The sequence below is a fragment of the Melitaea cinxia genome, chromosome 3, assembly GCF_905220565.1.
Source record: "Melitaea cinxia chromosome 3, ilMelCinx1.1, whole genome shotgun sequence".
Lineage (NCBI taxonomy): Eukaryota > Metazoa > Arthropoda > Insecta > Lepidoptera > Nymphalidae > Melitaea > Melitaea cinxia.
Window position 1 is genome coordinate 9,475,988 of NC_059396.1, and position 23,890 is coordinate 9,499,877.

General features: G+C 34.9%; 1 protein-coding gene across 1 annotated transcript; it reads right to left on the minus strand.

Moving 5' to 3' along the window:
* Window positions 1-1,476: 1,476 nt before the first annotated feature.
* On the minus strand, window positions 1,477-22,049 carry LOC123669424 (WD repeat-containing protein 55 homolog). The gene is made up of 5 exons (XM_045603029.1): window positions 21,819-22,049; window positions 20,770-21,110; window positions 7,802-7,919; window positions 4,727-4,895; window positions 1,477-2,012 (listed from the first exon to the last, which is right to left on the minus strand). Exons 1-5 carry the CDS (start codon window positions 21,919-21,921, stop codon window positions 1,514-1,516), a joined length of 1,230 nt encoding a protein of 409 aa, XP_045458985.1. The 5' UTR covers window positions 21,922-22,049; the 3' UTR covers window positions 1,477-1,513.
* Window positions 22,050-23,890: the final 1,841 nt, after the last annotated feature.

Here is a 23,890-nt window from a genome sequence, read left to right on the forward strand (position 1 = left end):
TTGGACCTCCTACACAGGATTCCAATTCTAATGGGAGAATTTAATTTAATTCTTGTATTTTCTTAAGCGGAATTTCGGGATAAAAAATATATATCGATAAGCAATGATAAAAATAAATATAAGTAGATTTTTAGCATCAATATTGATGGACTGTGATGTGATGTGACTGGCCTTAAAAACATAAATTGGCACACTTTTCTTCACAGCGTCTTCTAACGTTTACAAACATATTACCGAAATAATCGATAACGCAATAGCTAAACGACTTGTAACAGTAAATAATCCCGTGAGATAATTGCCTACAAATATTTTCAGCTGTTTTCTATTTAATATTCGAAAGCGTGGGCATAAATGTTTGAGACATGAGTCTAAACAGTCAGTTTGCAGTGCAGTAACAGTGTATCCAAAATCTTTATTTTATTCGTTCACTATAGCTTCATTCCTACAGCTACGTTATCTAAACGATTTGAATTTTAGTATACTACTAGCTGTGCCCGCGGCTTCGCCCGCGTTGAAATCAGTGTGTCACAAAGTTTTCCCGGCAAACTTCCAGTGAAACTCTCATCGAAATCGGCTTAGCCGATCCGTAAACCTTCCCCTTGAAGCCATCTCCCCATTGGTGAAACCGCATAAAAATCCGTTCAGTAGATTTTGAGGGAATCGATCACATACACTTTTGGGGACTTGGTTTTATAATACACTAATTGTTGCCCGCGACTACGTCCGCTTGGTTATAAAGACATGCATTACTATTAAGATGTTTAACGCAAATTATTTTTTCATTTCAGTCACTTGAAATGCTTATCACACTGAGTAACTTTTTGCAAGGCACAATTTAGTATAATTTAATAGTCATTTTTATAAAACCTCTCTATACACCACATTTTTAGTTTTATTTTCAGGCTGCAGTATAAATAACCTATCAGGCGAACTTATAGCTGCTGTATATGTTTCATACCCAATTAAACCCCCTTAGCGGTGGAATATCGCAAAATCCGTTCTTAGCGGACGTCTACTAACTATAATCTACCTCCCTGCCAAATTTCATCTTTGTTCATCCTAGATGAATGGACCATCCAGCGGTTTTTGAGTTCTCGAGATGAGTGAGTTAGTGACCTTTCTCTTTTATATATATAGATTACGATGCATTATTTGGACACCTCCTCACCATCTATAGAACATACATTTTAAATTTCGAGCATCCTACTCCTCCTCCTATCTTACTTAAAAAACATAGGACTTTCATACAAACTTCCAACTCCCGTTTTATCCCCTTAGGGGTCGAGTTTCATAAAATCCGTTCTTAGCGAATGTCTATGCCTATAACGAACCTACGTGCCAAATTTCAAGTTTGTAGCTGTTATAGTTTCGGAGATTTCGTGATGAGTGAGTGACCTTTCGCTTTTATATATATTATAGATTATAGATATACAATTTTTTGTACTGTAAAAATAGGTTTGTTGAATAAAAAATGTATTTTAAAAAAGTATTTTTATTAATAATTGCATACAACTTATGCTAAACCAGAAAAAAAATCTGAAGCATTTTTTATACTACTTGACGGTAAATTATTCATCATATCCTTCTTTTTATTTTGTTTATGGTTTACGTCGATAAGGCTGTCAATTGATTCAAAATACGAAATGTTCCAAAATTTAACATCATTATTGTGTGAACAAGATGCAATGTATTGTCCATCATGACTGATATCAAGGGCTTCCACTGGTAAACTATGTTGACCCACAATTCCAAGTTGTCTTTGTGGAAACATATGTGCTGCTCTTAATATGCCATCTTCTCCAGATGATACGACAATATTTTGTGTAATGGGTATCATGCACTGGATAGAATGTTTCTGTCCAACATATTCATCACTATGTAGTCCAAATTCCTTCCAATTAAACAAATATAATTTGCCTACTGATGAACCAACTAGTAATTTTGTCTCTGATCGGAATAACCCCATACAGGTTAACTCTGTTTCATACTGCTCAGACGAAGTATATATTTTACTAAAAAATAAAATTTTAATTAAGTTTATGTTTAAATGAAATTTATATATATCTATACGTGAAGAAAAAAACTTAGTATCTCTTATATAGGAGTATGAAATTTCCCACAATTATAGTTTATATAGAGGAAAGTGCAGAATGCTTAAAATTTTTTAAAAATTATGCATAAAAATATATTAAATTAATAAAATAAAAAAACATTACACACACTACCATCCATTTGACACACACATGCTCATCTCTTTTTGTTGATTGTCAAGTCTGTAGTCAAATTAAAAATTTTTAAAAAAGGTTCTTTATTTTCATAATTTTTTGGTTTACTTATATTTAAATTTTTAATTTTGGTCGAATTTCGACGTCTGGGCGACCACTAGTTTATAAAACTAAAACCAACTGCTCAGAAAAGTTATTTAGAGCATTTTTATTTATCCATACCAGTCAACCAATCTCACAGAAAATAAACATATTGAATTGGAAGCTATCATAATATGCAAGATTCTTCCACGGCACGATAATTAGTAAAACTATTGAGTTTAGATAGCACTGCCAAGAAAATAAATTTAAACATTGTATTAAAAATTCAGTGCAGGATTATATAAATGATAAAAATGTGTGGATTTAGTGATGCTTATAATTAGGGCGGAGTTCACCGACTTTTAAAGCGGCTGTTTTTTAATGAGTTAAACAACTGATTAAATCATTTTTACTGTTCACCACACGTTAACCAGTGTTTACAGCCCTTAAACAGCCGATTACTTTAACCGAGCTCTACAGCATTGTTTAACCGTTCATCAGTGCCATATTCGGACATCTGCTCAACAGATTCTGCTGTGACTTTACAACAGTTACAACATTACGATATTCGTTGAAAGTTTTTTGTAAGAGATAAACACGCAGTCAGTGTTCAATTTCGATGTATTAATTGATAACTATCAAGACTTTAGGCCTTCTTGAATATGTAGAAAATATAGAGACGACCTAGGCACACTAGGCACAAGGAGACCTAGAGTACCTGTTCAAATGCGTCGTAATTATTACGAAGAATACAATTATTCCTCATTTAAAACTAGATTCCGTTTGTCAAAATCGTCGCTTGAAAAATCGTTTGTTCTCTTTTTTAAAGCTGCCATTTTTCAAGTAAACCGTAATTTAAAAATAAAACACTCACAACAGAACAAAATAATAATCAACACAGAGAATGTTAGCACGTGCAAAGAAATAATAAAAAAAAAAAAAAATGACAATAACAGCGCCGTGCCGTTATTACCTACCCATCCAAATAGGACACTACATGCTAACGTAACAGTTTCCAATGCGTTCTCGAACTTCTCAAGTTGAAAGCGTTTTATTTTATGCTACTAACTATAGATGGCACTAAAACTCGTGTCGATTAAATAAAACTATGTAACTTCCCTAATGAGTAGTCTTATAGCATTTATTCATTAGTGGTTCAAATACTCTGAGTGTATGGTGATTGCCTGATTTAGTAACCACGGTTAAAATATTCGTGGTGAACAGTGAATACTTTACCGGGTGCATAACCGATGTTTAGGAATTCATCGGCTGATTACTCAAACATTGGTTAAATGATAGTCTGTGAACTCCGCCCTTAAAATGTTAATTTGTAAATTGAGAATTGAACACACTTGAAGCATATTCAAATAAAGTTATATTTGATTTTCATTTGACTGCTAGCAAAATTTATCGTTGACTTAAATAGAAGAAAGAAAAAAAATGAAAGCAATCTTGGCAGGTAGTCTTTTGGCTCTCAGTAACTGTACAAAACCAGGGGTTGGATTTAGAATCATTTGGCACGAATTTAAAGTATATATAGTTTAGATTTCGATTAAAAACAGTGTATAGTTAGTTTGTTTTCTTATTATTTGTTAGGACTTAGGTTTAGGTGTAAAACTTTTAACTATTTAGTCATAAAAATGTCTTTCAATAAAAAAGTAAGTGAATCACCGAAATTGGTCTAAACAGTGAAAAGTTCTGAGGTAATACATTAAAAAAATACAATCGAATTGAGAACCTTCTCCTTTTTTGGAAGTCGGTTGATAAAGGGAATTGTTCAGTTTACAATTTACAAGAACAAAATTCGTTATCCGCATAAACTTAAATAACAGGCTGTTATTTTATAACAGGTATTGATATCTGTTATTTTTCCATAACAGTAACAGATATAACAGGTAACATGTTTCACCTGTTATAACCCACGTCTACTCCACGTAGTCTTGTTTTCTCTACCCCTAGAGTATTCTTTAGAAGCTGGAGGCGCGGATGGAGGGCAGCCCTGCCCGCTGTAACAAAACGCAGACAACCGGGCGGGCGTGGGTGTCTGCATTTTGTTACGCAAGGGCGAAGGGTCTTCGCCTTCCGAAGCGCCGGAGACGTCACGGAACGAAATTATGCTGATGAACGGTTAATTTTGAGGTTAGGTCTATGGGTTTTCTTTTTTTTCAAGAATGGTGCATTACCTTGTATTGCGCGTGGTATGGGGTTGGGGGGGGGGTGAGAGAGACTGCCACATCTGCCCTCACTCCTTTTCGCCTTTAAATTCGTGCCAAATTATTCTAAATGTCAACCAAAACATGCTGCACTTTTACGCTCATTTATTATTTGAAAAGGCTTTATATAAACTCCAATAAAAGAAATTTGTTTACTTGTTGAAATCAACTATTGATAAAATACTACAACTTTCAAATACTACTTACCTTCCTTTTAAATCAATGGAAGTTAGAGTACCATCTCCACCAGAACAAACTAAATACTTTTGAGCTTCATTTGTAAGCATATCTGAAATATAATCTTCACCAATTTTTAGGCTGAATATAGCATTTTGTTTTCTCATATCCCAGAGCTTTACAGTACCGCTATCATCCCCTAGAATAAAGCCAAAATACTTTAATACTACATTATCTACAATATGTTATACTTTTGTACAATCCTTGCGTTCCCAGGCGTGAGGCGTATTTAATGGAACAGATAAAAATAACAGGTATTTGAAAGTAACAAATAACAACTGTTATTCTGAATTTGAAATAACTGTTATCTAAAATAACATAAATAACAGATACGTAAATATCAAATACTTATGCCAAATACTATTGTTATTTGGTACCGCAACTGTTATTTGCAGTCTGTTATTTCTCGAATAACATTTATCGCGCCTTGCAAAATAGAGAAACACCTAGTATTTTATTACACAATACACATGTTTACCTCTCAGTTACACTACAATGCCTATATCATACCAAAAAGAGAAGCACCTAGTATTTATTACCCCATTATAAAATATAGTTGATAGATTCTGGGAACAAATCTCATTGAAAAATTAACTCTCAAATATGGTCATGTTATGCATTGTCTTCTTATTCGGATACATTGTAAGAATTGTAGTGCCATATTGTGTGTTACTAATAAATAATATTTTATGAATCAAGTACTGTAAAACCAATTTTATTATTTAAATATTAGTATTTTAATAGCTAAACATTGTTAAATAAAATATGTGTCACTCGTTTGAAATTATGCTGTGTATCAAAAAAAAAAAAAAAACGTTGGCTCATCCCGGTTTAACATGATTGGTCAATAAATTAACCTTGTAAATTTAACTTTACGAGATAAAATATAAGAATGATATTCAGTTGTGATTATGATTGATAATGTTTAAACTTTGAAATTCCCTCTTTATTAAAATTTCATAATCGAACGAATTACAAAGCGTTTTGAATTTTGGAAGTGATAGAAGAAATTTTAAGATTCTTGTATTTCTTGTTTTTTTAAATTAGTTCAATAGTTAGTGTTGTTAGTTAGTGTTTATATTCATTGTATATATAGTTTAGATTTCGATTAAAAATAGTGTATAGTTAGTTCTATTATTTGCTAGTGTTCTTATTATTTGTTAGGACTTAGGTTTAGGTGTAAATTTTTTAACTATTTAGGCTTAAAAATGTGTCTTAATAAAAAAGTGAGTGAATCATCAAAGTTGGTCTACCCAGTGAAAAATTCTGAGGTAATACATAAAAAAAATACAATCGAATAGAGAACCTCCTCCTTTTTTGGAAGTCGGTTGATGAAGGGAGTTGTTCAGTTTACAATTTACAAGAACAAAATTCGTTATCCGCATAAACTTAAATAACAGGATGTTATTTTTCCATAACAGTAACAGATATAACAGGTAACATGTTTCACCTGTTATAACCCACGTCTTTTCCCAGGAACTGGTTGCCTCCGGTGATCGGGAAAATGAAACGGCCAGTATGGATTGTTTACCACGATTTTACATTTGCCTTCAACAGTATACTAATATACATAGTTTAAAACAATGATAGCGCGATTTAATCGACATCCAACGCCATCTATAGGCAGATATCCTCACTACTACAAATAATGCCATCCAGTGGCGGATAAGTAAACCAAACTGATAACAAATTAAATAATTGTAGGTTGCATCGTAACAACTTTAGTTTTGATATTCATGTATAGTTGTATAGTTTTTGGAAAAATGAAACAAAAGAACTATCCTACTTTATTTTCATTTTTAACTGACCAACCTGCACATTTTTTGTTTTCACCAATTATTAATCAAAAACTAAAAATAATAAGAGTTGTATTGGTAAGTGATATTGATAAATATATACGTTCTACATTTCCTTGGCTAATAAAGGCTTAAAAATAACTTTTTTAATTTAAAACGTGTAAAGCTGCTAGGATGTTGGGTTTTGTCAAGAGAAATGCTGGAGATTTTCGACTCCCATCCACAAAGATACTTTTATTCAATTGTCTGGTTCGTAGTCACCTCGAGTATGGTAGTGTTGTGTGGAGCCCGTCGTATGTTGTGCATTCCCAGAGGCTAGAGGGTATCCAGAGAGCTTTCACTAGATACCTGGCTTTTACGTCTCCAGGAATTTCTCATAGAAGTTCCTATGATCAGCGCTTGGATCGCTTTGGCTTGATTACGTTAAGAGACAGACGCAAACTGCTCGACCTTCTGTTCCTGTATAAAGTAATCAATGGATTCATGGACTCTGCTGATATTCTGTCTCGGGTGAATCTATGTGTCCCCTATAATAGTCCTCGCAAGCCTCTCTCTCACATTTTTGAATGCTCTCGTAATAGGACCAATCTAGGTCGTCATACCCCCATTAACAGAATTTGCGTGGAATATGGCGAGCTTTGTAGCCGGGCGCCGGATGTGGACATTTTTAGCGATTCTTTACGTAAATTTAAAAATCAAATACTGAAATCAATAGCGGGCTGTAATTAGATATATTTTTTCCTCTTTGTCCTATAAACCCATATAATAATCAATTTGTTTTTTTTTTTTCTTTTTTTGACATGATAGACAATTTGTGTATAATGATTTTGACAATGGTATTACAATGACACTTTATTTCCTTTTGATTTTTTAAATAGTAACATATAGAAATTTTTGTATTTTTATATGTTGATATAATTATTTAAATTTTAGTTATATTTGATTATTAATATTCTCTTGACTTACCTTTGACTTTTTTAATATAAATTTGATTATTGATCGTTTAAAATGAATTTTATAGTTAATGAGTAGGATTTTTGCTTTTTACTTTAAATTTTTTTATGTGATGTTATCTTAATTATACTTGCCTCATGACATTTATATATGGTGGAATGTTGTGTATTCCAAAATGGGATACATATTAGATAATAATGTAGTAATGATTCATATATAATGTTTTGTATGTATTCTGTGGATGTACCTATAAAATAAATAAAGAAATAAATAAAAAACGACAATTGAAACTTACCTGTTACAACTTTATTAGAATCCAATGCTAATAATTTATAAATTGGGTCTTCATGAGCATTTTCAAAACACTGCTTTAACTTCCCAGTTTCCACATCTGTTGCTATGATTGCTTTATCCTACAATAAATTAACAAAATCAAGATTTGGTTATATATGAAATATGAAAAAATTTACACCTGCTGAGATAAATACAATACAATACACTTTATTGTTACAATCAGAAACAATACATGTAACATAAAAATATGCAAGAAAAAAAATATTTATATGATAACACATAATTATGTATAATGTAAAAAAAGCTGATGAGTTTATCTGTTTTAATTAAGTAATAGTGTAATCACCATGCGTGTTTAATTTTGAAGTTTGTTTAGTTAAATGTATTATTAAGAGGATGTACAATGGCAGACTAAGCCCGTTAGAGACCCGGAGCGGCAAAGCTGAATTAAGGCCCCCAGCTTTTAAAAAAAATGTAGCATTTTATGTTTATTTTGTTAAAATCTGGCAAGTGAAATTGAAATTCGAAAGCCGACCGATGGGGGGAAAGCCATGCAACAGCTACTTTTTAAATACACAAGTCGAAAATGGAGAGCAGCGTCTTCGGTGTGACAAAGCCAGCCCTGCAGTTACCAACCCCGCTATCCAGTGTGGTGACTATGGGCAAAACCATTTTTGGCATGAATTTGTGGAGGTCTATGTCTAGCAGTGGACTGTGGTAGGCTGAAATGATATTGATTGGACTGATTTATCTATAATATAAAAATGAGTCGCTGAATGTGTTGCTAAGCGCAAAACTCGAGAACGGTTGGACCGATTTCGCTAATTCTTTTTTTAAAATATTCCTTGAAGTACGAGGATGGTTCTTGCGGAGAGAAAAATTAAAAAAAAAAACATTTAAATTTCTTGAAAAAGTCTAAAAACAACAGTTTTCCATACTCCCATACAAAAGATTTGTGATAATACTTAAAAGTCAATTTGAACTTTAATACCATACGATAAAGTTTGTGTTAGGCGATACGAAGTTCGCCGGGTCAGCTAGTTTTATATAATGTTATTTTTGTGAATCGATTCATTTTTTTTGATTCTGCTTTCAAGTGTCAAGCGGGCTGGTTTGTTCTAGCAAACGTTGTTTCTTTCTTGGCATTTTCTTGTGTCTACAGTTTGGTTTTTGGTTGTTTAGATTTACGTATATATTTTGTGTTGTCGCGGTATATTGGTGAGTGTTTATTTTTTGTTTCGTATGTTATTTTTTTTCTTTTTAAATCATGGAGGATAACGATCCTCCTGATCCATCGGTTCCGCCAGACAAAAATGCCTCTGATTTTTATTTTACCCCAATCCTATCCGCTCCACTATCATCTTTTACAGCAGTTGAAAACGCAGTAGGCAAAAAACGCCCTCTCGAGTCTGTTAAAGATACAATACCAAATAAGCAGGCTAAGCAAAATGATTACAGAATCCACTATTCCAACATGGACAAGCCTCCTTATTTAGTACATGTGTCTCGCAATGAAAGTGACCCAGCAGCTAACACTACTTTAAACCCAATAAAATTTGGTCAATTCCTAAAAACCCATCGCTTCCCAGGTATAGCAAATGATGGCTTAAAACGAGTGGGCCGTAACAGAGTCTCTGTAACTTTTAATACCCCTCAAGATGCCAATTCATTTATGAACCATCCCTTAGCATTACAAAACGGATACAGGACTTCCATCCCCACCTACAACATCACTCGAATGGGTGTCGTAAGAGAAATACCCGTAGACTGGTCCATAGAAGAGATTGCAGAGAATCTGGAAGTCCCACAAGGATGTCGTAAAATTATAAAAGTGCGTAGGATCAACAGAAAGGTAATTAATAATGGCATTCCAGAGTGGCAACCAACACAATCTGTGATTCTTACTTTTGACGGACAGACCCTACCTACCCGAGTTCTCTGCTTCTATATGGCCCTAAAAGTTGAACTTTATAAATACCCAACTATCCAGTGTTTTAATTGCTGTAGATTTGGACATACAAAAACCCAGTGTAGGTCAAAACCAAGATGTTATAATTGTACTAAAAACCACACAGGTGAGGGATGCCCGAGCACAGTAGATGACCCTATTTGTCTTTATTGTTCAGGAGGACACACTGCTATAAGTAAGAGTTGTCCTGAATACATAAGACAATCAAATATTAAATTGATAATGGCAGAGAAAAATATTTCTTATGAGGAAGCATCCAAGACTATCCCTCCATCATACAGATCGTATGCAGATATCGCAAAGTCTACAAATAGTTCCTCCCCTTTAAATATAAACCCACCTCATAGAACCCCCTCAATCCCTATAACTTCATTTAAGAAAACTGTTTTAGCCACCCGTAAACAACGCCCTGTTTTATCACCGGGCTATGATAAACAAGCGCACCAAGATATCTTAAATGAATTTAATATGCCTGAATCACAAAATGGATGTGCATTAAATAATACTTCTACAATAGATACTGAATCTTCTAACATTAATAACCTACTTCTAACATTATTAGTAGATATTCTTAGTAAAAATGAACTTACAATAACAGACCACGTAGCAAACAAACTCATCTCAATTCTAAATAGTTACAATGGACCCACTCAAGTTTCTTCAGTGGAACGCTAGGAGCATCCAGAACAAGAAACACGAAATTATCCACCTCACAAATAATCTCAGCCCCACCATTATATGCATTACAGAAACTTGGTTGAGACCTGATCATCGCTTCTTTCTTCAGGGTTTTTCATCATATCGTGATGATCGATTAGATGGCTATGGAGGATCAATGATTCTTGTTAATAATAAATTCACACCCACTCATCTTACCATCCCTGGTCACAATAGCAATGACATAAATATTGTTGGTATAAAAATAAAAGATATAAGTATTCTTTCTATATACCTCCCCCACCCAAACTCTTCTATCCTTCCTTTTCTACGCGATGTCTTTTTGCTCTTTCCTCCTCCGCTATTAATCCTAGGAGACTTCAATTGTCATAATAGTATGTGGGGATCAGACACAAACGACTCCTTTGGCAGTGAACTAGGAGAATTGCTCGAGGAGTTAGGTCTCTGTATCCTTAATGATGGCCGACCTACAAGAATGACTCCTCCTGGACAAAGGAAGAGTTGTGTAGATCTAACAATATGTTCAAACGATTTAGCAACTCTTTTACAGTGGAACATTCTAGATAGTACATTTGGTAGTGATCACTATCCTATTATTACTTGTTACCCGTTAAGATGTTACCCCCAACTTCCACTTCCACCCCTACTAAAATATAGGATGTCTGGCGCCAACTGGGTCAAGTATAAAAAACTGTTGGAAAATAAAGTTCGATCATTACCTCAAATTACTCCAGAAAATCTTAATGTGTGCTACAAGGAGTTTTGTAAGGCTGTTTCAGATTCGGCTGATTTAAATATTCCCTTGAAAAATTCAGCAACCGGTAAAATACCATCTCCCCCCTGGTGGGATAAGGAGTGCACAGAGATGATAAAAGCTAGGAAAAATGCAGAAAAGGATTATAAACAAAATATGACAGATAGCAATTTAATAAACTATCAGAGAATTGCTGCCAAGACAAGACGTGTTTTCCGAAGGAAAAAGACTCGCCGTTGGCGTCAATTCTGTGCATCCCTTTCACCAGATACCAGCTCCAGTATAGTTTGGAATCAAATAAATAGATTTAGGCACGGTCTCTCTTATCGAAATTCACCCGGCATTTCTGAAATTGTAGCAGGAAATCTCTTTGATAAAATAGCTCCTCCATTTGCTCCAAACCTCGATGATCTCTCTCACACAGATCATACCTTTTTAACATCATCGCATGCCATAGATCACCCTTTCACTATGTTTGAGCTCCAATCTATCCTCTCTCGTGTCAAAGATTCAGCTCCGGGAGTTGACGGTTTCCCTTACTCTTTCCTGATAAAGGCCGGCAAAATTGTTTTAAAATATTTTCTAAATTTAATTAATGCTTTTTTTGATTTTAATTACATTCCTAATGATTGGAAAACTCAAATAATAATCCCTATTTTAAAACACGGAAAACCACCTGAGATAAGTGATAGCTACCGCCCCATTGCTCTCTCGTCTACTTTTTCCAAAATATTCGAGCATCTTTTAAAAAACCGTCTGGAATGGTTTGTAGAAAAAAACAGTTTACTTCCTTCCTCCCAGTTTGGTTTTCGAAAAGGTCTATGTACTACAGACAGTTTAGGCATTTTTGTTACTGACCTCAGAATAGCTTTCTCCAGGAATGAATATGTGTTGGCCGCGTTCCTTGACATTACGGCTGCATACGACAACGTGACTCTTTCTGTACTCAGGTACAAGCTACAACAGCTGAGTATCCCAGAAAAGATAGTACGGGTACTATGCAGTATTTTAATGTGTAGAGAGGTCATGCTACGGGTCCCGGGTCAGAACCTCGGTACACGCCTTGTATGGAAAGGCCTTCCTCAGGGTTGTGTACTCAGTCCTATCGGCTGTGTGAACTTGGCACCCGACTTTGGAAAAAATGTTTTTTTTTGGATTCATTTAATAGATATTGGTTAGTAGTTGATAGTAGTGACAACAACTTTTTTTGTAGTTGTACAAAAAAATTTTTTTTGGCACCAAAAAATATTGCATCCCCCCACATTTAAAATAAAATTTTTTTTTCTTCGATTCTTATAGAGGAACGTTGATAGATGATTGTAGTGCATTTTGTTTTGTTTTTAGTAAGCTAGAAAAAAAATAATTAAAAATATAAAAAATAATAAATTGCGAGCAATTATCGTCATGAATTTTACCTCTATAAAATAAATTTGAAAGCCTCAACAATTACAATTACAGGTTAATTGAACGATAATTTCCGTAGCGATTTATAGTCATAATTTTTTTAGTTTGTGATAAATTTATGTGACATACTCGTAATATATAACAGTATCAGATGCAGTGAAAGTAAGAAAACCAGTGATTCAGTGCGAGCCAGTTACCGATGGATGGTCTTCACAATTACTGCATACGTCTAAAATGATTGAGGGACCTCTATAGAGGTTTGAGTGTAAAGATTTTCGTTTGTAGTTGAGTAAAAATTACAGAAAATTGAAGAGACAGCCGCGGAAGTACGAAAATATCGATTTCTACATGTTCCGTGTGAGCCATTACATATGGATGGTCTTTACGATTACTACAAACGTCATAAATCATTGAGGGACCTCCACTGAGGTTTGTAGTGAAAAAACTTTCGTTTGTAGTTAAATAGAACTTACAGAAAATTAAAGTGAGATCCGCGGGAGTACGAAAACTTCGACTTCGACTGATTCGATGCGAGCCAGTTACCGGTGGATGATCTTCACAATTACTACAAACGTCATAAATCCTTGAGGGACCTCCAAAGAGGTTTGTAGTGAAAAGACTTTTGTTTGTAGTTGAATAAAACTTACTGAAAATTGAAGAGACAGCCGCGTAAGTACGAAAATATCGATTTCTACATGTTCCGTGTGAGCCATTACATATGGTTGGTCTACGATTACTACAAACGTCATAAATCATTGAGGGACCTCCAAAGAGGTTTGTAGTGAAAAACTTTCGTCTGTAGTTAAATAGAACTTACAGAAAATTGAAGTGAGACCCGCGAGAGTACGAAAATTTCGACTTCGACTGATTCGGTGCGAGCCAGTTACCGATCGATGATCTTCACAATTACTACAAACGTCATAAATCATTGAGGGACCTCCAAAGAGGTTTTTAATTAAAAGACTTTCGTTTGTAGTTGAATAGACCTTACAGAAAATTGAAGTGAGATCCGCGGGAGTACGAAAACATCGACTTCGACTGATTCGGTGCGAGCCAGTTACCGATGGATGATCTTCACAATTACTACAAACGTCATAAATCATTGAGGGACCTCCAAAGAGGTTTTTAATTAAAAGACTTTCGTTTGTAGTTGAATAGACCTTACAGAAAATTGAAGTGAGATCCGCGGGAGTACGAAAACATCGACTTCGACTGATTCGGTGCGAGCCAGTTACCGATGGATGGTATTTACGATTACTAAAAACGTCATAAATCATTGAGGGACCTCCAAAGAGGTTTGTAGTGAAAAAACTTTCGTTTGTAGTCAAATAGAACTTACAGAAAATTGAAGTTAAAACCGCGGAAGTACGAAAATTTCGACTTCCACTGATTCAGTGCAAGCCAGTTACCGATGGATGTTCTTCACAATTACTACAAACGTCATAAATCCTTGAGGGACCTCCAAAGAGGTTTGTAGTGAAAAGACTTTTGTTTGTAGTTGAATAAAACTTACTGAAAATTGAAGAGACAGCCGCGGACGTACGAAAATATCGATTTCTACATGTTCCGTGTGAGCCATTACATATGGATGGTCTTTACGGTTACTACAAACGTCTTGAATGATTAAGGAGCCTCCAAAGAGGTATGTAGTGAAAAGACTTTCGTTTGTAGTTGAATAGAACTTACAGAAAATTGAAGTTAAAACCGCGGAAGTACGAAAATTTCGACTTCCACTGATTCAGTGCAAGCCAGTTACCGATGGATGTTCTTCACAATTACTACAAACGTCATAAATCCTTGAGGGACCTCCAAAGAGGTTTGTAGTGAAAAGACTTTTGTTTGTAGTTGAATAAAACTTACTGAAAATTGAAGAGACAGCCGCGGACGTACGAAAATATCGATTTCTACATGTTCCGTGTGAGCCATTACATATGGATGGTCTTTACGGTTACTACATACGTCTTGAATGATTAAGGAGCCTCCAAAGAGGTATGTATCGAAAAGACTTTCGTTTGTAGTTGAATAGAACTTACAGAAAATTGAAGTTAAAACCGCGGAAGTACGAAAACTTCGACTTCCACTGATTCAGTGCGAGCCAGTTACCAATGGATGTTCTTCACAATTACTACAAACGTCATAAATCACTGAGGGACCTCCAAAGAGGTTTTTAATTAAAAGACTTTCGTTTGTAGTTGAATAGAACTTACAGAAAATTGAAGTGAGATCCGCGGTAGTAAGAAAACTTCGACGTCGACTGATTCGATGCGAGCCAGTTACCGATGGATGATCTTCACAATTACTACAAACGTCATAAATCATTGAGGGACCTCCAAAGAGGTTTGTAGTGACAAGACTTTTGTTTGTAGTTGAATAAAACTTACTGAAAATTGAAGAGACCGGCGAGGAAGTACGAAAATATCGATTTCTACATATTCCGCGTGAGCCACTACATATGGATGGTCTTTACGATTACTACAAACGTCATAAATCATTGAGGGACCTCCAAAGAGGTTTGTAGTTGAATAAAACTTACTGAAAATTGAAGAGACAGCCGAGGAAGTACGAAAATATCGATTTCTACATATTCCGCGTGAGCCACTACATATGGATGGTCTTTACGGTTACTACAAACGTCTTAAATGATTAAGGAACCTCCAAAGAGGTATGTAGTGAAAAAAATTTCGTTTGTAGTTGAATAAAACTTACAGAAAATTAAAGTGAGATCCGCGGGAGTACGAAAACTTCGACTTCGACTGATTCGATGCGAGCCAGTTACCGATGGATGATCTTCGCAATTACTACAAACGTCATAAATCCTTGAGGGACCTCCAAAGAGGTTTGTAGTGAAAAGACTTTTGTTTGTAGTTGAATAAAACTTACTGAAAATTGAAGTGAGATCCGCGGGAGTACGAAAACTTCGACTTGGACTGATTCGGTGCGATCCAGTTACCGGTGGATGATCTTCACAATTATTACAAAGGTTTGTAGTGAAGAAATTTTCGTTTGTACTACAATAAAAGTTTAGAAAATCAACGTGAGAGTTGCGAAAGTCCGAAAAAATAGATTTCAACATAAATTTCGTAGAGAGTATCCGCCCATCCGAGAAGAACCTCGTATTCATGCTCCTTTAACGGTACAACACGTCTTTTGAGAGCGGACTATTCACTTCTTTATACTAGTTCTATTATATTCACTTTTTGATATATTTGTATCTTTGCGTAAAGTAGGTAACAAGCAATTTGTTTCACCGATAGACTAATGTAGCGTCAACAGTGTTGTCAATAGTTCAACATTACTCTCATTTTCGGTAGATTCCAGGCATACGCATAACGTGATTTTTTTTAAATATTGTTCCTGTTTTGCGACAAATAAATAAAGATAATCTTTCGACATCTTAGCGTTTATTGCAATAGTTGCAATGTCCCAGACACCGCTACTCTACAGTACTAGTCTGTCTTTGTCATCGATAAACCGCAAATGTTTTAAAGACTCAAGAATAATATGTGGCACATTTGCCGCATTGCAAGACGCATTTATTTTGATTAATATGAAAAATGAATAATTTCAAAATTTGTAGTCACAATTATATATACCAAAAAAACAAAGTTGTAAAGTGACCATTATCATTACAACCGTATTATTTAGGTCGTCGTGTCCGTACGACAAATTTTCATAATAAAAATATTCAATATGTATTTAAAATAAACTAAACTTAATATAATGTTTAAGAAAACATTACTAACGGGAGTGTGTATGAGTGTGTGTGTGGGTGTGTTTTCTTGTATGTGTAAATATAAGTCTTTCTTTTTGTTTACGGGTACACAATTACTAAGAACTTACAATGAAAAGACTTCGAATTATATATTGGAAATAATAACGAGAGTCTTATTGTTTAGTACAGTTTACTTAGGATTCGGATTTTCTGTAATTTTTATTCTACTGCAAACAAAAATATCTCTTCTACAAACATCTCAAGAGATCCCTCAATCATTTTAGACGTTTATAGTAATTGTGAAGATCATCCATCGGTAACTGGCTCGCATCGAATCAGTCGAAGTCGAAATTTTCGTACTTCCGCGGTTTTAACTTCAATTTTCTGTAAGTTCTATTTAACTACAAACGAAAATCTTTTCACTATATACCTCTTTGGAGGCTCCTTAATCATTCAAGACGTTTGTAGTAACCGTAAAGACCATCCATATGTAACGGCTCACACGGAACATGTAGAAAATCGATATTTTCGTACTCCCGCGGGTCTCACTTCAATTTTCTGTAAGTTCTATTTAACTACAAACGAAAGTTTTTTCACTACATACCTCTTTGGAGGTCCCTCAATGATTTATGACGTTTGTAGTAATTGTGAAGACCATCCATCGATAACTGGCTCGCACTGAATCAGTGGAAGTCGAAATTTTCGTACTTCCGCAGTTTTAACTTCAATTTTCTGTAAGTTCTATTCAACTACAAAAGAAAGTCTTTAAATTAAAAACCTCTTTGGAGGTCCCTCAATGATTTATGACGTTTGTAGTAATCGTAAATACCATCCATCGGTAATTGGCTCGCACCGAATCAGTCGAAGACGAAATTTTCGCACTTCCGCGGCTCTCATTTCAAATAGCTTTAACTTTTATCCTACTACAAACAAAAATTTCTTCACTACAAACCTCTTTGAAGGTTCCTCAATCATTTTACACGTTTGTAGTAATTGTGAAGACCATCCATCGATAACTGGCTCGCACTGAATCAGTGGAAGTCGAAATTTTCGTACTTCCGCGGTTTTAACTTCAATTTTCTGTAAGTTCTATTTAACTACAAACGAAAGTTTTTTCACTACAAACCTCTTTGGAGGTCCCTCAATGATTTATGATGTTTGTAGTAATCGTAAAGACCATCCATATGTAATGGCTCACACGGAACATGTAGAAATCGATATTTTCGTACTTCCGCGGCTGTCTCTTCAATTTTCAGTAAGTTTTATTCAACTACAAACAAAAGTCTTTTCACTACAAACCTCTTTGGAGGTCCCTCAAGGATTTATGACGTTTGTAGTAATTGTGAAGATCATCCATCGGTAACTGGCTCGCATCGAATCAGTCGAAGTCGAAGTTTTCGTACTTCCGCGGCTCTCACTTCAATTTTCTGTAATTTTTACTCAACTACAAACGAAAATCTTTTCACTCAAACCTCTATAGAGGTCCCTCAATCATTTTAGACGTATGCAGTAATTGCGAAGACCATCCATCGGTAACTGGCTCGCACTGAATCACTGGTTTTCTTACTTTCACTGCATCTGATACTGTTATATATTACGAGTATGTTATATTAATTTATCACAAACTAAAAAAATGATGACTATAAATCGCTACGGAAATTATCGTTCAATTAACCTGTAATTGTAATTATTGAGGCTTTCAAATTGATTTTATAGAGGTAAAATTCATGACGATAATTGCTCGCAATTTATTATTTTTTATATTTTTAATTATTTTTTTTCTAGCTTACTAAAAACAAAACAAAATGCACTACAATCATCTATCAACGTTCCTCTATAAGAATCGAAGAAAAAAAATTTTTTATTTTAAATGTGGGGGGATGCAATATTTTTTGGTGCCAAAAAAATTTTTTTTGTACAACTACAAAAAAAGTTGTTGTCACTACTATCAACTACTAACCAATATCTATTAAATGAATCCAAAAAAAAACATTTTTTCCAAAGTCGGGTGCCAAGTTCACACAGCCAGTCCTATCCTGTACAATCTTTATACTTCTTCTCTCCATCTCTCGCTTAACCCTGACTGCCAAATATTACAATATGCAGATGATCTAGTTTTATACATTTCTTCGACCTCAATCTCCCAAGCTTCATCGTCATTACAAATCTCCCTCGACTCACTATCACTCTGGCTGGAAGAGAGGGGCCTTCAGTTGTCGGCTCCAAAGAGTAACGTTGTAACATTCAGCAGGAAGAAAAATATACCTCTAGTAAGTCTGAAGATTGAAGGTCAATCTATCCCAGTTTGTGATTCGGTAAAATTTTTGGGCTTAATTTTAGATTCTAAACTAACTGGGATCAAACACATAGAGCACATAATTAAAAAATCAGAACGTAACTTAAACATAATAAAGGCGCTATCTGGAGTCTCCTGGGGTTCGCACCCATTTACTCAAAAACTTTTATATCATGCCATAGTCAGAAGTGCCCTGGACTACGGCACCTTCCTCCTAAAACCATCAAATAAATCCTCTCTTAGAGCTTTAGATTCCTTACAGTCTAGGGCACTTCGTTGTGTCCTTGGGTGTATGAGATCTACCCCCATTAATGCACTGCAAGTAGAGTGCGGTGAACCACCCCTCTTTATTCGTTTTCAGTTTTTGTCTGATCGTTTTTTACTCCGTGTAAATGCTCGCTCCGATCATCCACTTAAGAAGAAACTTGAGTGTCTATACAACCTCTGCCTTACCTCTTCCTATTGGCATCATAAACAGACTCCACTTTTAATTAATAGTTTAAAAAAACTGCGCTACGTAGAACAGGACTCTCCTATCCAAACATTTCCGAAACTGTGTTGGCATGAATTTCCGTATGAGGTGATAACATATTCAGCTAACGTGATAGTCAACCTTGGCTTCGCCAAAGAATCCCCCCATAATAACATCCTTTTTACTTCAGAGGTAGCCACTAGATGGAATAACAGCCACTTATTTTTTACCGATGCATCCAAATTGACAGAATTAGGAAAAACAGGTGTAGCTGTCTATTACCAAAATTCGAAAATTGCCCTACAATTTCAATGTCCTCCCCATTCATCTGTATTTACTGGTGAGTGTGTGGGTATATTAGAGGCTTGTCTATTTATAGAGAGCCATAATATATCTAGCGCTGTCATCTTTTCTGACTCAAAAAGTGCCCTGGAATCCATTATTATCAACCCTATTTATAATAAATTAAACAGTGATATCATCTTAAATATTAGAAACTCTCTACTCAAAAGTTCAAGTAAAGGCCTAAACATTACTTTAGTTTGGATCCCAGGACACTCAGGCATTAGAGGTAATGAGGTAGCGGATTCTCTTGCGAAGCAGGCTACTTTCCATCAGGTGGACAATAAAAACTACAGGTATCAAACTTACGATATCCTCAATCTTCCTCAGAGACAAGCATACCAATCTTGGCAGAACGACTGGGATAAGACCAACAAAATAAAAGGAAGATTTTATGCCTCATTCCAACCCATTATTCCAAGAAAACCATGGTTTTCAAAGTTCAAGAAATTGAATAAAAAATCTGTCTCTATTTTATGTAGAATTCGTTTAGGCCATTGCTGTACCCCAGTCTTTCTAAATAAAATTAGAATAAGAGACTCCTCTCTGTGCGAGTGTTTGAAGAGGGGTCCCTCGACCATATTTTCTTCGCCTGTCGTAACAACTCATTCACTATATACAATCTTCTTCCTGAATTGAACATCCCTCTTCCTATGAATGTTTCCTCTCTACTAAACTTTTACAACAACCCCGAATTGGTATTTCTCCTATCCAAATTTATTAACATTAATAACATTAAATTATAATTTTTATGAATTTGAGGCAAAGACTGTATGCTATTTATTGCAATAAATAATTATATTACATGGTTAGATATTAATAATTATATTACATTTTGTAGAGTAGAATTATGTTTAGACCCTACCCTAGATGTATAACTCCCTGATAATTACTAAAATATTTGTTATATTTGTCTGCAGGTAACAAAACCCAAACAATTGTTCTTTCTTGCATCAAAAACTAGTTTCCTCCGTAATTTACATAATCTCATACTTGACACTGGCAGAATGTTGCACAACGAATAGTTGCGACGCTGACATGCCATAAATTAAAGAAGAAGAAGAAGAAGATTCATTTTTTTTCATCACCCATATTCTTTCCGTTCAGTAGGTATATATAATTTAGCCCAAATAATTTAATTTAAATTTAAATTTCACTTGCCAGATTTTAACAATATAAACATAAAAAACTACATTATTTTAAAAAGCTGGAGGCCTTCAATTAGCTTTGCCGCCCCGGGCCTCTGACGGGCTTAGTCCGCCATTGTACATCCTCTTAATAATACATTTAAATAAACAAACACTACTTATTTACCATATAGAGATATAAACAAAGAACTTACTTTTGCAGTTGTAAACATAACAAGTCCTTCGTTATCAAATTCCACATCTCTACAGGCTTTTGTATGCAGTTCCAGAGTATTTACAAGTTTTGTTTCATCATTGCTATACTCATAAAGCATAACATCACCTACTATATTTGCTAATGCTATTATATTTTTGGAAGGATGAAATGAAATGTCTACAATAAAGTCATCACATTTTATACTCGGAGGGTGGTCTCGAAGTTTATTTTTTTCTGCTTTAATAGCTTTAACTACTTCGTCTTCATCTTCCGAGTTGTCATGGCTTCCATCCTGATGATTGGTTTGATCATTTTGCTGCTCTTCCTCATCCTCTCCTTCTGAAATATTAAATAACACTGATAATATTAATAAGTATTTAAAACCTGGGTGTATTCGCTGTGTGGCTACGGTAGTAAAGAATATAGCCACCACCTCTCTTCCCCTGGGTGTCGTAAGAGGCGACTAAAGGATAACACAGTTCCACTACGACCTTGGAACTTAAAAAGCCGACCGATGGGGGGATAGCCATGCAACAGCTACTTTTTAAATACACAAGTCGAAAATGGAGAACAGCGTCTTCGGTGTGACAAAGCCAGCTCTGCGGTTACCAACCCCGCTATCCAGCGTGGTGACTATGGGCAAAACACATGAGTTCACGCCATTATTGGCGTGAATCTGTGGAGGTCTATGTCTAGCAGTGGACTGTGATAGGCTGAAATGATGATGATTTAAAAACAGTTGATAGAATAACCTGCTTACTGAAGTTTAGCATTATAAGTTAAAAATGGTATTAAAACATAAAAAGAGAATAAATTGCACATAAAAAAAAAATACTTAGATTAACATCCCGCTGTATCGTTAACTTCTAAAGAAAAATAACATTAAAATGAAACTTTTTGTAGTGTTTGTAGGTATATACAATTAATATGAAAGCCTTTGCCAAATGCATGATTACTAATATCATATATTTTACAAATATTACAAGTTCTTTAACTAACAAACTGTTAATAAAATTTTAAAATTGGCTTTTTAAAAAACAAACTTACCACTTAACAACATATTATCATCATTATTTTCAAACTCTTCATCAGAGCTGATACTGCTATCATCAGATGAATCCTTATCGAAATCTCGAAAGTCTAAGGTCATGGCGAAATATTCATTCACAAACTTTAAATACTACTACTACTACTAGGTAGGTATCTTTTTTCTATAACTTAGGTTATATTATACAATACAAAGAGTAGGTAATAGGTATATAAGGTAAAGAGATGTCACTTCATAGACACGGTTGAGCTCCGGGTTCAAGGTTTACTATATTTCAGAGTACCAACTTTGTGGTTAAGGTCTATTTTTTTGTTAATTTGGTAATAATAAAGCAGTGTTGTCAAATATTATCGTACCCATAGAGCAACACAGTAGGGGAGTAGCTATGGCATTTTTTACTACAAAACTGTCTGTTATTTTTTGCGGGGGAAATTACACACATGCACACATTTTCCACACACACACACACACACACATAGACACATTCTGTGTCATTACATTGTAATGACATGCCGCAACTACACTGACAAGTTACTTACAGCCGTGGTTGTAACAACTGTCGATATGCATTATCGATAAAATCAAGTACTCGGTTAGGGAATTTAGGTTTTTAACGTGATACAAAGGCAAGATGTTATTATAAAAATTGACTTTATTTATTATTTATATAATTTTAAAAACCAGTGATAGCTGTATCTATCACTGGTTTTTAAAATGGATTAATTTTCTATATATATGACGAATACATTTTTGGGGGTTTTCTTTCTTCATTAAGAAAGAAATTCTTGTACCGGTATATTTTTCCATTGTTAATCTTGCCAGTTCGAAATTATGATTTGTAAAATCATTTTTGTGTGAATGGTAACTGATGGAAAAAAGTTTTCGCCAATAAACTTTCTTAAGGGATGTGTTACGATCTCATGCGTGGTACATGATCGTGTAGGTTTCTTGTCGTCACTTAAAATTCTGCTAGATTGAATGATTGTTTGACACTGAAAGGATGGATTTAACATTGTTAATTTCAAAGTTGATAAATCTATGCTTCATTTCACTACTATGACTAAGTTAAACTACATCAGGTGGACTGATTTACGCTTGATTACCTTGTACATGAGATAAAAAAAACTTACGGGACAAAAACAGTCTGGCTTTAGTGTTGGTTTGGTGCCCTCAACTAATTTCCTTCTATTGTTCGCCAACACCTGGAAGTCAGAGGTATTGAAATGATCTGAACAAATGACACTTTTTTTGTGGGCGTCCAGGTTAGTCTGTTATTACGAAAAATAAAACCATGTATCCCTTAAATTTGGATCTTTAGGAAACCTGCCAAATTTTTATATAAAACATTATGGTCGAAGTTCACATGAAGTAATTCTAGTAAAACGTGTTATAGTCTGGCTAACGAAAGTAGATACTCGATTTTTTTGCATACTTTTTAAATGAAAACACTATAAGGTCTGTAGGGTTCCCACTGTTGGGTATATTACCTCTTTAATCGGGGAATATCTAGCCGTAACCTACTAAGATTTAAATATAAATAATATTAAAACCAATGCAAAACCTTAATTAATCCAATAACTACGTCTGAAAACACAATTAGAATTTAGGACAATATAAATAAAAATAGTAACAAAGTTAAAATAGTAAGTTCAAGTACTTGGGGCATTGGGTAAATGCAAATCAGAGCGATGATATGGACATGGAACGGGAACGTAGGGCGCTGGCGGTCAGAAGTAACATGCTTATCCGCAGGTTTGCAAAGTGCACAAATGAAGTTAAAATAACTCTATTCAGAGCATACTGCCAATCTTTTTACACTTGCAGTCTGTGGATTAAATATACCAAGAAGGCCTACAGCGTCCTGCGTGTCCAGTATAATAATGCGTTTAGGGCGCTGTTGAGGCTCCCGCGACACTGCAGTGCCTCGGGGATGTTCGCAGAGGAGCATACAGATGGCTTTCAGGCAATTATGCGTAAGCGTGTGGCATCTCTGTGGAGGCGGATACGCAAGAGCACAAACAGCATCCTGCGTACAGTCGCGGACCAGTTTGACGGATCCATAATAAAGCAT

Bases quoted from the DNA above. Each gene is read 5' to 3' on its own strand.
- LOC123669424 (XM_045603029.1), bottom strand. From the start codon at position 21,921: ATGACCTTAGACTTTCGAGATTTCGATAAGGATTCATCTGATGATAGC. The intron at 7,920-20,769 runs GTAAGTTCTTTG...AATTTATTGTAG, and splicing joins TTATGTTTACAACTGCAAAA to GATAAAGCAATCATAGCAAC. The intron at 4,896-7,801 runs GTAAGTTTCAAT...GCTTTATTCTAG, and splicing joins TTCTAATAAAGTTGTAACAG to GGGATGATAGCGGTACTGTA.